This window comes from Drosophila rhopaloa, unplaced genomic scaffold (genome assembly GCF_018152115.1).
Source record: "Drosophila rhopaloa isolate 14029-0021.01 unplaced genomic scaffold, ASM1815211v1 contig_115, whole genome shotgun sequence".
Taxonomy (NCBI): Eukaryota; Metazoa; Arthropoda; class Insecta; order Diptera; family Drosophilidae; genus Drosophila; species Drosophila rhopaloa.
Window position 1 is genome coordinate 1612639 of NW_025334990.1, and position 14248 is coordinate 1626886.

The 14248-nt window shown below is 42.4% G+C and overlaps 5 protein-coding genes across 9 annotated transcripts in view; 2 read left to right on the forward strand and 3 right to left on the reverse strand.

Annotated features, from left to right (window-relative positions):
* Nucleotides 1-1195, forward strand: part of LOC108052785 (GTP-binding protein RAD) — a 29584-nt gene extending 28389 nt beyond the window's left edge. For both annotated transcript variants that reach the window (XM_017135274.2, XM_017135276.2), the window contains one exon: nt 163-1195. In XM_017135274.2, coding sequence (XP_016990763.1) covers nt 163-309 — 147 coding nt within the window. In that variant the 3' untranslated portion in view covers nt 310-1195. The remainder of the gene's footprint in view (nt 1-162) is intronic.
* A 119-nt stretch (nt 1196-1314) lies between these two features.
* LOC108052787 lies at nt 1315-1959 on the reverse strand. The gene is made up of 2 exons (XM_017135278.2): nt 1862-1959; nt 1315-1794 (listed from the first exon to the last, which is right to left on the reverse strand). Exons 1-2 carry the CDS (start codon nt 1874-1876, stop codon nt 1465-1467), a joined length of 345 nt encoding a protein of 114 aa, XP_016990767.2. The 5' UTR covers nt 1877-1959; the 3' UTR covers nt 1315-1464.
* Nucleotides 1960-2756: 797 nt separating this feature from the next.
* On the forward strand, nt 2757-6701 carry LOC108052788 (glucose-6-phosphate exchanger SLC37A2). 3 transcript variants are annotated; one of them, XM_017135279.2, is made up of 7 exons: nt 2757-2858; nt 3459-3677; nt 4376-4527; nt 4584-5152; nt 5398-5608; nt 5676-5824; nt 5882-6701. In XM_017135279.2, the coding sequence occupies exons 2-7, from the start codon at nt 3544-3546 to the stop codon at nt 6248-6250; spliced, it is 1584 nt and encodes a 527-aa protein (XP_016990768.2). In that variant the 5' UTR covers nt 2757-2858; nt 3459-3543; the 3' UTR covers nt 6251-6701. The 3 variants fall into 3 exon arrangements, with proteins under 3 accessions (XP_016990768.2, XP_016990769.2, XP_016990770.2); XM_017135280.2 differs by having other exon boundaries at nt 2799-3066; XM_017135281.2 differs by having other exon boundaries at nt 2835-2858; nt 3463-3677.
* An 11-nt stretch (nt 6702-6712) lies between these two features.
* Nucleotides 6713-12215, reverse strand: LOC108052790 (probable multidrug resistance-associated protein lethal(2)03659). 2 transcript variants are annotated; one of them, XM_017135282.2, is made up of 6 exons: nt 11975-12215; nt 10865-11095; nt 8318-10550; nt 8103-8253; nt 7093-8041; nt 6713-7035 (listed from the first exon to the last, which is right to left on the reverse strand). In XM_017135282.2, the coding sequence occupies exons 1-6, from the start codon at nt 12055-12057 to the stop codon at nt 6732-6734; spliced, it is 3951 nt and encodes a 1316-aa protein (XP_016990771.2). In that variant the 5' UTR covers nt 12058-12215; the 3' UTR covers nt 6713-6731. The 2 variants fall into 2 exon arrangements, with proteins under 2 accessions (XP_016990771.2, XP_044316997.1); XM_044461062.1 differs by having other exon boundaries at nt 6862-7016; nt 11975-12133.
* A 422-nt stretch (nt 12216-12637) lies between these two features.
* On the reverse strand, nt 12638-13882 carry LOC108052765 (ceramide-1-phosphate transfer protein). Its single transcript, XM_017135240.2, has 3 exons — nt 13647-13882; nt 13372-13589; nt 12638-13311 (listed from the first exon to the last, which is right to left on the reverse strand). Exons 1-3 carry the CDS (start codon nt 13802-13804, stop codon nt 13016-13018), a joined length of 672 nt encoding a protein of 223 aa, XP_016990729.2. The 5' UTR covers nt 13805-13882; the 3' UTR covers nt 12638-13015.
* Nucleotides 13883-14248: the final 366 nt, after the last annotated feature.

Consider the following 14248-nt stretch of genomic DNA (forward strand, 5'->3'; position numbering starts at 1 on the left):
CTGTATTGCAGGGCCATAAAAATACACTTGAATAGAGAGCCAAATGTAAATAAACCGAAGCCCGTCCCTCCCTCCCCCTCTTGTGCATTTTGCCCACGAATTTAAGCCATCTTCCTGTGAAAAGAGTAAATTTGATTTATCTGATATATAACGGGCTTTCAGGGACCGAGGGATGCCAACTCGCCGGCGCACTGGTACAAAAGCCGCAGCGTGATGCTGGCCAGCATGAAGGCCCGCCAGATGCTCACCTGGATCCTGGGCAAGGAGGACTCCAAGTTCAAGCACTGCGAGAATCTGCAGGTGCTCTAAAAAGAAAGGGGAAAACAACCAAATCGTCTATATACTTACATAGGGGATAAGTGTCTCGATATGTGAATATGTGTATAACCAGGCAGGCAAAAAGCTTTATCTCTAAGTGCTACCAGATGGCTCATCTAATATGTAAACAGGTTTCGACGGTTCGAAGCTCTCCAATCCCCCTGTAAACAGCCATTTGCATACTTACATATGGGCAAACAGCTATTTGTAATGTCTAACTTAAGCCTGATAATCAAAAATTAAATCAAATTTAATGTAAAACATAGGGACATAATAACGCTAGCAGCGACTATGTGTACGAGCAACTTAATGGAACCAAGCGATAGGAGCAAACCAAAACCAACTAACTAAACTAAACAGAGAACAACACTACTTATGTACTTAACTAGCAACTTTAGTAACTTTTCTAAGCCATGAGCAAGTAGGGTGAATATTTTTCATAAGCTGGCTAGCGGCTTAACTATTTACACGGCGAAAAGGTGTGTAAAATGTTCGCATCAAACAGAATATATATAATCCAAGGCGAACGATTTTCGTATAAGATTTATATAGTATATGTGTGTACGTATATCGGGTTGCATCAGTTTGTTATTTTTATTTTCTGCAGCTGAGAGGAGTCTTACAGGGTCATTAACCAAGAGTTAGTTAGCTGCCTAGTCAGAAGTAAAAGAAATACAGCAACCCTCGATGAGTGTCCATTATATTACATATATTGTAGAATTAGAATTCAATATTCTTTGTGTCTTCCTTAGTCAAATATGTATGTGTGTGTCGGTGTGTTTATATTAGGGATCCTTCCAAAATAGTGCAATGCAAGGAATTCGCGTGTCATCCACAAAGCCTTCATGTAAATGTGCTCAATGTGGAAACATGAAAAAAACTACAATAATATCCTTAACTCTAATGAGAACAATTTAGATTGGTGTGTACATATGCTTAATCACGTGTGGATATTTGCAAAGCGCATAGGTTCTACAACAATAAAATAATAAAATATTTAAATGTTTAACAATATAAATTAGTTTTCTTTTATTTCTTAAGAATCTAAGTTTGTACAAAAAAATATCAATGGGTTGTGTTCAGTGTTTGTGAAATGTGGCGAGGTGACTAAGCTTAAGTCTATATTGTTTTGCACATATCACCCAGTTAACCAAACTGCTGCTGGGTATTGGGATTCTTCACCTTCACCACCTGTGATCGATAACGGAAGAGAGGTCGGAATACATTGATCTCGGCCAGCTCCAAGTCATCGGCTGCCTCCTCGTAAGCCAGCTCGTCCAGGGCTCTCCGCAGTCTGCTTAAAGTTCTCTCATATCTGTACAGGTTTTCGAGGGCTTCACTGGATCTCACGTCTTGATTTTCCGTATCAGTTGCAGATCGCAGTCTTTGGATCTGTTCCGCTGAAGAAATTCTCTCCTGGGGATAACCAAGTACCAGCTCAAAGGTCGCAAAGCAGGCGATCAGTTGAAAGATGATCTGTTTTCCAAATTTAAAATATTTATTTTAGATCAACAAAACTGATTTGGCATTTTTCTTTAATTACCTGGTGATATTTCATTCTGGTAGGTATTTTATGTGAAATTCTGTTATCAAAAGTGTACTTGGGTTTAGCTGGACTGCAAGTTGTCAATTGTGGATTCACTTGGCTAGGCCTCGCAATTTATACAATTCGCAAAATATTTTTGCTCGCTGTGATTAGCACCTACAATTGTTCTTGTTTCTCGCCTTGATTTTCGCACTGCAGGCGGAGTAAATTAGCGTATAAGTGCTGAAAACCAGAGCATTTTCCGCTCCCAGTCGAGTCTGATTGAAAAGCCAGGTCATGTGCACATGGGCTTGTGTTTTCCTGAGCTGCTGGTCTGTTGTCAACAAACTGGAACTAAGCAATGACTAATTATTATTTGTTCATTCGGTCGCGTGTCAAAGGAAATAATTAGCCAGTGATCTCAGGAAATGTAATTCCCGGGATCAAGTGTCAACGTCTAATTGTAAGTGTAAATATAAAAGCAAGTGATAAATCCCAAATATTACCTAAACATATGGCGCATCAATGAAGTAAAGGTAATCACATTTTTTCACTTAACAAACAGGAAATGGTTGTTTATTTAAATTAAAAAGAAAGAAACATGTTTTCAACAAACCTCTTCTTTTACTTAAATAAACATAGTCAAGACAAGGGTTGACACGAAACTGTTTTTTAAACTATTTTTTTAACTGTTTAACTTTTAAAATTTATTGTTTAAAAAATGACATTTTAGTTAATGCATTTGAAATTTGGTTGAAACTAAAGCGCAGAGATATTTTTATAAATTTATTCAACAGCAAGTGAAAACGTGTTTTTTAAATATAACTGACAGCAGGAAACAAATGTATTTGGTATTTAAAAATATTAAACTCCAAAAGAAAGTCAAAATGCAGCGACGGTCACACTGGCAGCAGTCATCGATAGTCGCAAAGTACAATCGATGTTTCTCCACCTCTATTTTGTTATTTTTCGGACGGAGTAATGTTTACTGCAGCTGTTTAGTGTGTGTTTAACGGTAATAATAAATGTTCAGTGCTGTTTTTCAATGTCGCATTATTGAATCCAAAGCATTCTGTTAGCTCTCGCACTATTTCCGCTTTTGAGGGCGGCAACAAACCAAAGAGTTATACCTAAATCCGGCCCTAGCCGACGCTAAAATACTCTGTTAATATATAAGTGATTGAAAAGTAAATAAACGAGGTTGGATATATTATATGATAGAGGTATTTGTGATATCATTATAAAAAGTGTAATTTTGTGTTTGAGATAAAGTACTTGCGGTCCTTATCTCAACCTTAGAGCGAAAACCCCGCATTATCAAAGTTGGAAATTTTTCGCCAACGCAGCAGAATAAAAGCGAAGCTAGCGGAAACGCATTTCAATTTATGACTGCGATATGGAGCGTCATTGTTTGAGCGGAATGAATTCTACGACGTAAACAAGAAAACTACAGATACATATGGTGATAAGGTTGGAAATTGTATCCGCACTCGTTTCCACGGCCCACCAAAAACCGCGACCCACTCCACTTTACCTGAAATTCGAACAATGTATCTCGAACTGAGTCACCCCATAGCCCAATCACTCACCTACCTGTTGATCGCTGTTCTTTCAGGTAGCTGCCTTTTTCGAATCCGGAACGGAAACGCAGCCCCCTGGACGTGCAGCACTTGCACCTCGCCCACCGCCCGCGCCGGTCGATGAGAGCTCCACTGGGATTGGCCAGAACGCGAAAGATGAGCAACAACTACAATGATGTGCCCTTCGGCATACGGGTGGTGCAGCGGCTTTCGCGCCACTGCTGCACCCGCTTCCACGCCCGCAGAGATCTGCTGTGAGTATACTTTCCAAGGAGCTCTCCCACATTAAAAGTTCCTCTAGCTCCTCTATCGATAAACCATAGATAAATGTGTATTTTAAAGTTTCTACAAAGGTTTCGGTTCGTGGTTTTTTATTTTCTTGCATAAGAAATGATGCTGATTGATAGAATTTTATGTCTTACTTGGTAAAAAACTACTTTTAGTAGACCAATCATAATCACGCAAGATAAATATATAATTCTTAAAAGTTAATAAAATACTCAACTTTTATTTCAAAAAATGTTTATAATTTTAAAACATATTTTTTTTGTTCTTTTTTTAACCTTTTTAAAATTTGTTTAAATGCTTAAAATTATGTGACACACAGCTAATTTAACTGGAATTTTCAAATAGTGATTAAGCAAACGTTTATCGGTTTGTGCTGTATTAAACAGCACCGAAAATAAAGTTTTAAAATATTCTTTAGATTTATTATATGAAACACAAAAATAAACTTTTTTTATGTCGGATTTGTGGTCACTTACTGTTTAAAACCAATATTCGAAAATGTACTTTTTAAAAATCGAAAGAGTCTGTACTATGTTTCTATCATAGGACATATCCAGGACATTTATAATATGCATTAATACCCATACAATTTAAAATTTATATCGGTGGTTAATCCTATTAGTTATTGTGGAGATTATTATAAACTTTATTGATTCTTTTACAGGTACAAGATGTCTGTGATTCTGTTAACTTTCCTAGCCTATGCTTGCTATCACATGTGCCGCAAACCCATCTCCGTAGTTAAGTCGGTGCTCCAAGGGAATTGTTCCACTGCTCTGTCAGCATCTGGTCACGATTGTGGCTATGCGCCCTTTGGTAAGTATTTCCTTCAGCTTTTGCAAAACCTTTTTAGCCAATTACCTGGTTCACAGATGTTCCCGATGCCACCAAACTCTTCGGTATGCTGGATTCCGCCTTCCTTTTTTCCTATGCCATTGCCATGTTCGGTTCTGGTTTTATTGCGGAACGCGTTTCCCTGCGATACTTTCTGTCCATGGGCATGATCCTCACCGGAGTTTTCACCTATATGTTTGGCATTGCCCGCACCTCCAATATCCATAGTTTTTGGTACTTTGTTCTTGTACAAGTACTGGCTGGCATCTTCCAGACTACTGGGTGGCCAGGAGTCGTGACGCTCGTCGGTCGATGGTTTGGAAGGTCTAAACGCGGCTTAATCTTTGGCATCTGGAACAGTCATACATCAATCGGAAATATTCTGGGCACGCTGATAGCGGCGCATTATGTGGAAAGCGATTGGGCGCTGTCGTTTGTAGTGCCCGGCATCATTATTGGAGCCGTTGGCTTTTTGCTCTTCCTTTTTCTGGTGGACCAGCCGGAGATAGTGGGATGCTATCCAGAAACCGGTCAGCAAGAACGACGCGTGGCCAACGAGTCGGATGACGAACAGGACGACGAAGAGCAGGTGCGCCACAACGATGCCGTAAGTATCAGTTTCAGTTTTTGAAAGATATTCCGCATGCGGCGTATTATATAGCGACTATAATTTCTAAAACGTACTTTGCTTGGCCGTAGTTTGTGGTCAGTTTTGGGTACGACTCTTCGGAAACCGTAAGTGCATGACTGTCTTTTTGCTTTTCACGTTGTGTTGGCCAGTTCGCTTGTGTAAATTTCGCGCTTTCCGAGCCTTGACTTCAAACGAAAGTCTCATTTGTTTAACTTTTGCAGGAAATCAACTATAGATCGGCGCCCACCGAGCGTACTCCCATCCTCACGCGTTCCCAACCACCGGCACAGCCCAGGCGCCATGGACGCCCCATCAGCCTCATCGAAGCTTTATTCATACCAGGAGTGGTGGAGTTCTCACTGAGTTTGTTCTTCACCAAGCTGGTCAGCTACACCTTCATGTACTGGCTGCCCCTCTATATTCAAAATTCCAGTAAGCATTAAACTTATTTAGATTTTATTTAATTTAACGGATCAATAACTGATTTCTTTGTATGCAGACAATTTGGGACCCGAACTGTCCGCTGATCTGTCGACGTTGTTCGATGTGGGTGGCATTTTGGGAGCTATAGCTGCGGGCTATCTGTCGGATGTGAGCGGTATGTCGGCTACCGTCTGTACAGGCATGCTGTTTATTGCCTCACCCATTGTAAGTAGCTTAAGTAGAGCGCACATTCTATTAAATACTAAAATTATTATTTTTTAGCTGCTGATGTATCAACAATATAATACCTCAATGACTATAAGCATAGTGCTATTGATTGTAGTCGGCATCTTCGTGAATGGCCCTTATGCTCTGATCACAACGTCTGTAAGTGCGGAGCTGGGTCAGCACAGTTCGTTGGAGGGCAATGCCAATGCACTGTCTACCGTAACGGCCATTATCGATGGTACTGGGTCGATTGGAGCCGCAGTGGGTCCACTGTTAGCTGGACTGATCTCCACTGCCGGATGGCAGTATGTCTTCCACATGCTCATCGCTTCCAACATTATTGCTATGGTGCTGCTGGGGCGACTGGTCTTCAAGGAGTTCGCCGCACTGCGGCGGTCATCGCATCGGATTCGGATTGAATAGCAGGAAGAAGCGGCTATAATCGCCGAGTCGGATGTGATTTGACCGTATTTATTTTTTGTTTTTTAGCGTTCTATGTACATAGCATAGCATTTGTATAGCCTACATAAAGAGCGTTATGTTTCCATTCGAGAGCATATCAGAGTGTTTCTGATCCTAGTTTTATCCGATACATGTCAATACCTAATGTTATTTTAAATGGAATGTTTACCATCATCCTAGGCTATCCATCAAGTTTACAGTTTTGATATATTACCTACATACATATATATACATATATTTTGTAATCTTGTGTGTGCGTGCGTGTGTCAGAGTCTCCTCGTTTTAAGTGCCGAACTATCATTAGTACTAGCATAATTCTACTGCTATGTAAATACACTTTACCGTACACTTTTCGTACCAATAAAACCGAATTTGACTGTTCTTCGAGGCAGTACAACTTCTGAAAGCCGCAGCTAAAATTAGATCTGGAGGAGTTTCGAGCTCAGTCTTCTAGTCGCTCCTCTGCTATTGTAAACGAGTCTCTTTTGTTGCGGCGCATGTAACTCTCTACTGCAACCTTCTTCAAAAACTTAACTGTAGCAGCATCATTTTGATTGACCAGCTTAAGTAGAGCTCCATCCTTGCGCTGCAGAAGCTTGTGTGGTGCTCCAAATTCAACAATCTTGCCAGCATCCATAACCAGGACACTGTCGTTATCCATTACCGTATGCAATCTGTGTGCGATTGTAAGAACTGTACACTCAGCGAACTTAGTCTGTATGGTTTCCTGTATCAGGATATCGGTTCTGGTGAATGAAGACGTAATTAGAAACATTTCTCCAAATTACTTGCTTAAAACTTACTCAGTATCCACATTGGCAGTTGCTTCATCCATAACGAGAACTCGATTCTGCCGAAGAATAGCCCTTGCCAGGCACACCAGTTGCCTCTGACCCATGCTGAAGTTGGAGCCACCGTCCTTCATATGACAAGAGAGACCTCCCTCCAAGGAGGCCACGTGTTTCTTCAGTTTTACATCGTCTAGTGCACTCCAAAGGGACTCATCGCTTTTCTCATCAAAGGGATCGAGGTTAAAGCGAAGGGTTCCAGAAAACAAAACGGGATCCTGTGGTATAATTGAGATTCGACTGCGCAGATCATGGAGACCCAATTGGCCAATATCCAAGCCATCGATTTCGATGGATCCCTCATTGAGTGCCAATCGAAATAGTGCCTGAATAATGGATGATTTTCCCGCACCCGTGCGACCAACAATGCCAATTTTCTCCATGGGCTTGGACTCGAAGTTCAGGCCCCTCAGGATGTCCTCATCTCCAGGAGCATATCGCATGCGGAGATCCCGAAACTGGAGGTGACCAGCCTTTGGCCATTCAGCGGCTAGATTAACACTCTTTGGACTCTCCAATGGTGGCTCCGATGGAGTCTGGGCGTACTCCAGCACTCGTTCCACACTGGTCATGTTGTTCTCCATTTCGGCAGTCTGCCGCATTCCCCACTGACACATGATCACCAAAGTCATGGACTGCGTAATGGCCAAGCCCACATCACCACTATAAAAGCTCTGATTTATAACCAGGAAACTGAACGTCACTGCCAGGATATAGACCACACAAATAAGATCCGTCCAGAAGGAAAACGCACGATTGGCGCTCACGTAGAGGAAAAGAGCAGAAGAGTTTGTGTTCTGGTGGCCATGGAAAGTCTGCTCCAGCTGCGGCATGGCGTCCATGGATCTAATGGTGGAGTGTCCATGGAAGGTTTGGTTTGTGTGTGAGTATATTGGGCTCCGTGCTGTTTAGAATAGAGTTTAAATATTAGTAAAGATGGATTAATTATTCATACTTATACCTACTTAAACTCTCGATGCGTTTCAGACTTCGACTAGCGCCTATATAAAGAGCACGACACAGATACAGGAGCAGCACCATGATGGCCGCTGGGATCAGCAGCCAATAGTTGGCGATAGCCACGATCACCAGCACAGCCACAACATCCACCAGGAACTAAAGGTTAATAAAAAGGAAAAGCTTTAGCTAGGAACAATATAAATTTATTCTGAAAACAAACCTGAAGGGAATCCATCATGGCCTGCGGGAGGTTCACATCCACGTTCTGAATGTCACTGGAAAAGCGGTTGAGTACTCTTCCTGAAGGATTTGCATTGAAGAAATACATCCAGGCGCGGATAATACCATGGTAAAGCTGATCGTGAAGCGTCAATGAGATTCGCAGGCACATGAAAAAGAAGCCAAAGGTGCGCAGCAGGAACAGGGCTAATGTGAGCAATAGGAGCACAGTGTACCAGATGACCATCTTAGTCCGAGTGGCTTCGTAGTCATCCACCGAATCATAGCCGCGATCCTCCTCCCAAGTAGCCCATCGCGAGATAAAGATGTCCATAAGTGCCTGGCATCCTCGGGCAAAGACAAACATGGAGAGTACCAAGCAGACCAAGAATGGAGCTCCCAGAGCCCGAAAGTAAGCCTTGTAGGTATCGTAGCTCACGGCTCCCTGTAGTAGCTGCTCTGCATGGCCATCCTCATCTTGGTTAGCGGTTGGATCCTCCCCCTCGCCGTTGCTGAGCTGCTTGGAGGTCCTGTCCACCTGACTGAGCACTCGCTTTACCTGCTGCTTATCCGCTTCGATGGCCTCCAGATCCAGAGCAGCATGATGGGTGATCACATCTTTCAGTTCCTCATAGCTACCCTGCTGGGTGAGTTTTCCTCCTTCCAAAAGCAGCAGGTGATCCACAGTTTTTAGCAGCTGGACATGATGGGTGACCAGAATGCGCATTTTTCCGGCCAACAGTCGATGGAAGCACTTGTCCATTAGGAGTTTGCCCACTTGGGCATCAACGGCGGCTAGGGGATCATCAAATAGGTAGATATCAGCCTGACGATACACAGCTCTGGCTAGAGCAATCCTGGCCTTTTGACCACCACTCAGACTGATTCCTCGCTCGCCCACAACGGTGGCATCCCCTCGAGGTAGCAGTTCCAGATCTCTGTCCAACTGGCAGGCATGGACCACTGCTCGATATCGCTTCTCCTCGTACTGCTCTACAAAAAGAATATTCTCCCTGATGCTGCCCTGGAACACCCACGGTTGCTGTGCAGCGTAGCTAATCCTGCCATGGATCTCCACACGTCCCTGCATCAGCTCAATCTCTCCGAGAATGGCATGGAGTAGGGTGCTCTTTCCAGAGCCCACGTTGCCCACAATGCCCACAAATTGATCGGCGTTAATGTGGAACGATATGCCCTGAATATGGGGCTTCCTGGGATGCTTTATGCTCGGTTTGTCCCAACTGGCGCTGACTTTCCGGAAACTCAGGCACTTCGCCTCACTTTTCACGCAATGGAGACGACCACTCTGCGCTGGTTTTGGTTTCTCCGCATCCAACTCCAATCCTGGATTGTCTCGGCAGCAGGATTCTTCTTCAGGCTTCTCCACTTGGAGGAGGAACTCCACCACTCGGCGGGCACTAACCAATGTCTGAGCCCAAGTGGTAATGGCCATGGGCCAGTAGTGCAGCAGGGAATCGTTCAGTAATCCATAGTAGGATGACAGGATAAACACCTTCTTGGCGGTCACAAGATCACCCACATAAACATAGGCCACAAGGCTGAGAAAGAGCGATATCTTTGAGATCATATTAGTGCACTGCAATGCGGCGTAGATACTCATGGATCCCCGGATGGCCTTTACCTCCGACTGGCGTACTGAGGCAATCAGTCGTCCAAAGGACTTCTCCCACGCATACATCTTGATTACCTGAATGGCACTGATTATTTCATTCATGAGTTTAACCCGCTCATCTCGATGCTTCGCGGATTGGGAGCCGAAATGTGCAGCAGCTTTGGCGGCCCAAGCTTGGAGAGGTATCAAAATCACGATGAAGGCGATCCCGATCAGGGATGTCCAGCCCACCTGGCGGTACATAAGGTAGCCAAAGATGCAGGCCTCCACAGGACCCTTCCACAAGTCGTGAAAGAAGTAGAAGGTCAAGTCGAATTGGGAGAGATCGATGGACATCACCGAAATGGCCAGTGCTCCGAGTCCTTCGCCACTGCTCGCCGAGGCTCGAAGACATTTGCGATAAACCAGGCCGGCGCAGGCTAATCTCACTCTCGTTCCAACCGCAAAAACATGGAACATGAAGGGATGGAACACCAAAGAGGTGACCAGGGAACACAGGACGATGCCCATGGCATAGAGGTAGGCACTCTCCTTGGTCACTGTCGTCTGTCCATATGCAAAGTACGATATCAATCCTCCAAGCAACAACGGCTGAAAGGAGCTGTGATAAAAGCGAAATAAGAAAAGAAACATCTTATTATAAAACGACATGATTCATTATTTTGCAAAACAAATTGCATTTTAATTTCAGAAATAATACGATAAGATCATTTGAGGAAGCTTATGTATATACTTAGCAGACCTTAGTTTTAATTAAGTACATGATTCAAGTTAGGGTTTTCCAAAATTCATTTCCCTTAACAGGTTTTTCAGACTAACACAATTTTAATTCTTTAAAGACCCTTATATCTAATTAATATAATTCCAATAATATTAATCCACAATTAGATCAATTAAAATAAGTTTTCTACTCACTGTATGGCCATTTCCAACAAAGAATATAACACACAGACGGGAACAAACTGCCAGCCGTAAACACGGAAGATCAGTCGCATTAGACTAGGATTTTTGGTCTTGGACTCCTTCTCCCAGTGGGGCTGAAGATTCCTAGTCAGGGATTCACTGTCGAAGCTTGGCAGGTGTTCGTACAATTTACTTGAGTCCAACTCCTCACGTCTGCCCTTGCGGAAAACACTGTGCATCCATCTAAAAAAGGAAAATTGATAAGTAATTTAGTATCTTATCGATGTTTCTCCACCATGGGTGTCTATGAAGTGACAGGCACTGATCCCAAGCACTACTACGTGACTCCCAATGGTCATTCAAAATTGCGAAATAAAATATTTTAAGATTCTGGATTAAGTTGACCATGGAAAATTTACAATTATATTTACATTGCCTATTTTCATAATTTAGCAGGGGGTGTTACAATTTCAGTCGGAAGTTTGCTACGCCCAGGAGACATTGCATTCCAGATAAAGGAACGATATGAGGACAGGCCTTTATATCATAACATATAGATACCATAAGTAAGATCCGAAAATGAAAAAAAATTTTAATATGGCTACATAATATTATTTACGATTTATGTAATTTTGAACGACTATAGGTAACTGCCATCCAATCATCGAACAATTTATTGACAAACTGCATTGTTTAAAATCATATAAAAACTGATATATTGAAAAGTATATAAAACTTATTATTTTTCGTTCACTTTAAAAAAAAATTTTATAAATCTTTTCAAATTCACTTCACAATTTGATTTATATAAAAATGGATTGGTTTTTAAAAAAGAAAAAGGGTTGAAAAAGAATATGCTTAAACCGATACCATATATTTTGTACAATCGTATAAACTTAATGGAATCTATTAAATAGGATATTCCGGGGCAGAAGCCTAGGCACTTTTGGGATCTGAGGATCTAGACATGGTTTATAAGCACTACCGAGCACAAATTATCACTAGGACTTTATCGCGTGTCGTAAACTATTCACTGGTTGACCATGGCCATGGATTAGTTTTCTATGATTCATTTTCCAAAGAGATTTTCACTTTCCACCCATACAAAAAATGACGACTCACAGGAACAGCCATTTGGAGATAATATTGGCCTTGATAAACGGATTAGGCTCGCGTTTCGGATTCGTTTGCTTGGAAGCATCCATGTCTCCATATGAAATGTTCGCGGCGCTTGACGGATTCAAAATGAGCCAAAACGGCCGAGTAAAGGCGCTTTTAATGATTTTAACGCTTCCAGACGGAGTGGTGACGTCGGTTGATTGTTTGTCCGGAGAGCCACCATCTTCTTCGCTTTTGCACTTGGCACAACGCCAGTCCGTCCAGCGATAAAGTGGTCAACACGTTTTTTGCCTGTTTCTAGCATTTTGATGGTGATAAGTAATGATAGTGACTAAGACGTAATCGATAGCGCTATTAGTCTGCAATTTAAGTGGCGGCCATTGCTGCAATTTGCACACCAAAATTAGATCTTTAAAACTAAGTACGGCCATAAATCTTGACCGAATTCTGGGGATATGCGGGAGTTATAGCGTCTTTGTCTTGGACCATAATAACACCCAGATAGCCCGGTATCCGAAGTTGGCTTTTTATGAGGCAGCGCAATTTAAGTTGACATACCCAGAAGCTTATCTAATCAAGCCCACTTATTATGCTGTTATTTTCGGCACAAACACAAGAAACTATGTTTGTTCGGGTTGTCCAAGTTCAATACACAGATAAGACAAGTTTTCATTCATGACTAAAGCTTTTATGGCCTTAAAATATAGGGGATGCGGGAAACATTGCACAGCCTGTGGACAAGGCGATATATGAGCTATTGCAGGCCATTTAAAATGCAATATTAAAACTTACAGGCTTTAGGAAACAAATACTTGTAGTTGCACTAAACACAGACAATTTAAGCTATATAAACTAGGTTGGGGTAGTCCCCTAGATCTGATAGAGTGGTAAATATCAATGGGATTCGTTACAGATTTATATCATAAAAGTATAATATCATGTTGAAAGCTACTTTTTTCGTTTAAGAGTTAAGCCTTTGTGATAAACCATTGTCAATCTATCACTTTATCAGATCTTTTGCGCACCCCAGATACTTGGTAGATTTTAAGGCAGGCTGTGAAGATCGTGGAGAGTATAAAGCTGTTCCGTCCGATCATAGTTCGTTCGCATGTGATCCAGCATTGTTGGCAGGTTCTCCTTGGCCACTTCGACGTTGGAGCAGACCTTCTTCAGGAGATCACCCCTCGTGGGCATGGCATACATGGCCAGACGGGCCCCTTTCCGGATGAGGAACGAGTGATGTTTTCCCAGGGTGTCATCGTAGGCCGCTTTGCAAACTTCCACGGTCTTCTCGTCGTCGGGTATCGCTTGGATCCGATTGAGAAACTCGTAGACAAACTCTAGATAAGACAGAAACAATCAATTAGCCGATGTGGCAGTTGGTGTTCCACATCACTCACCCAACCCGCGATGAAGTCGTAGCAGAGTGCGACTTCCGGACACATAGCCTTTCTGGTTGAGCAACTGGGCCTCCTTCTCATACTCCAACATGGTACGAATGGAATTAAAGTGCTGCTGCTCCTCCGTATCCGTTGCCCTCAGAGCGTATAATATATCTATTTTGCTGCGCACATCGCTGCTGACAAAGCTGAAGACACTGCCCATCAGCTGGAAGAATCTGAAAAGCAACCAAACTATGTAGAGCTCTATTTCCCGCTAAGATATTCTCATATACTTCATTATTTCTTCGTAGGCTGCCAAGTATGCGTCCATTTGGACGTCATTGTCCTGCAGTAGGCTGCTCTCGAAGAGCACGGATACTTTCAGGATGTCAAAGCAGTTCACATTTTCCACGGTGACATTATTTTGCGTCGCTAAGCCCGTTTCGCTCATATTATTTAGCTGCCTTTTTTCTTTGTTTTGCTACGAACTTACTTTAAACTTTTTTAACTAGGGAAATTAACGTGACCGTGACGCATACCTCTGAAAAAATACTTATTTTTATCACAGACACAAACCATGGTGGGAAACTTTGACTGTGAATACATTAAGGGGTTATCCGGGTCTTGACACTTCAAAAAATTCTTTTTTTTCAAACTTTTTTATATAATAGTACAAAGTTTCAGGAATGTTGTCTAAAAATTTCAAGTCGATCGAAGCAAAACTGTAGGAATGAAAGAAATTTAAAGCCCAGCGCGTCGAACGTCACAACGGGCCATTCGGGCTCTGGCGTCGGGCACCACCACTTTTTTGAAGTCGGTAGTCACGATTTCTCAAAAACTATTGCACCGATCAACTTCTTCTTTTGCACACTTCTTTTAAACATAATTCTCTTGT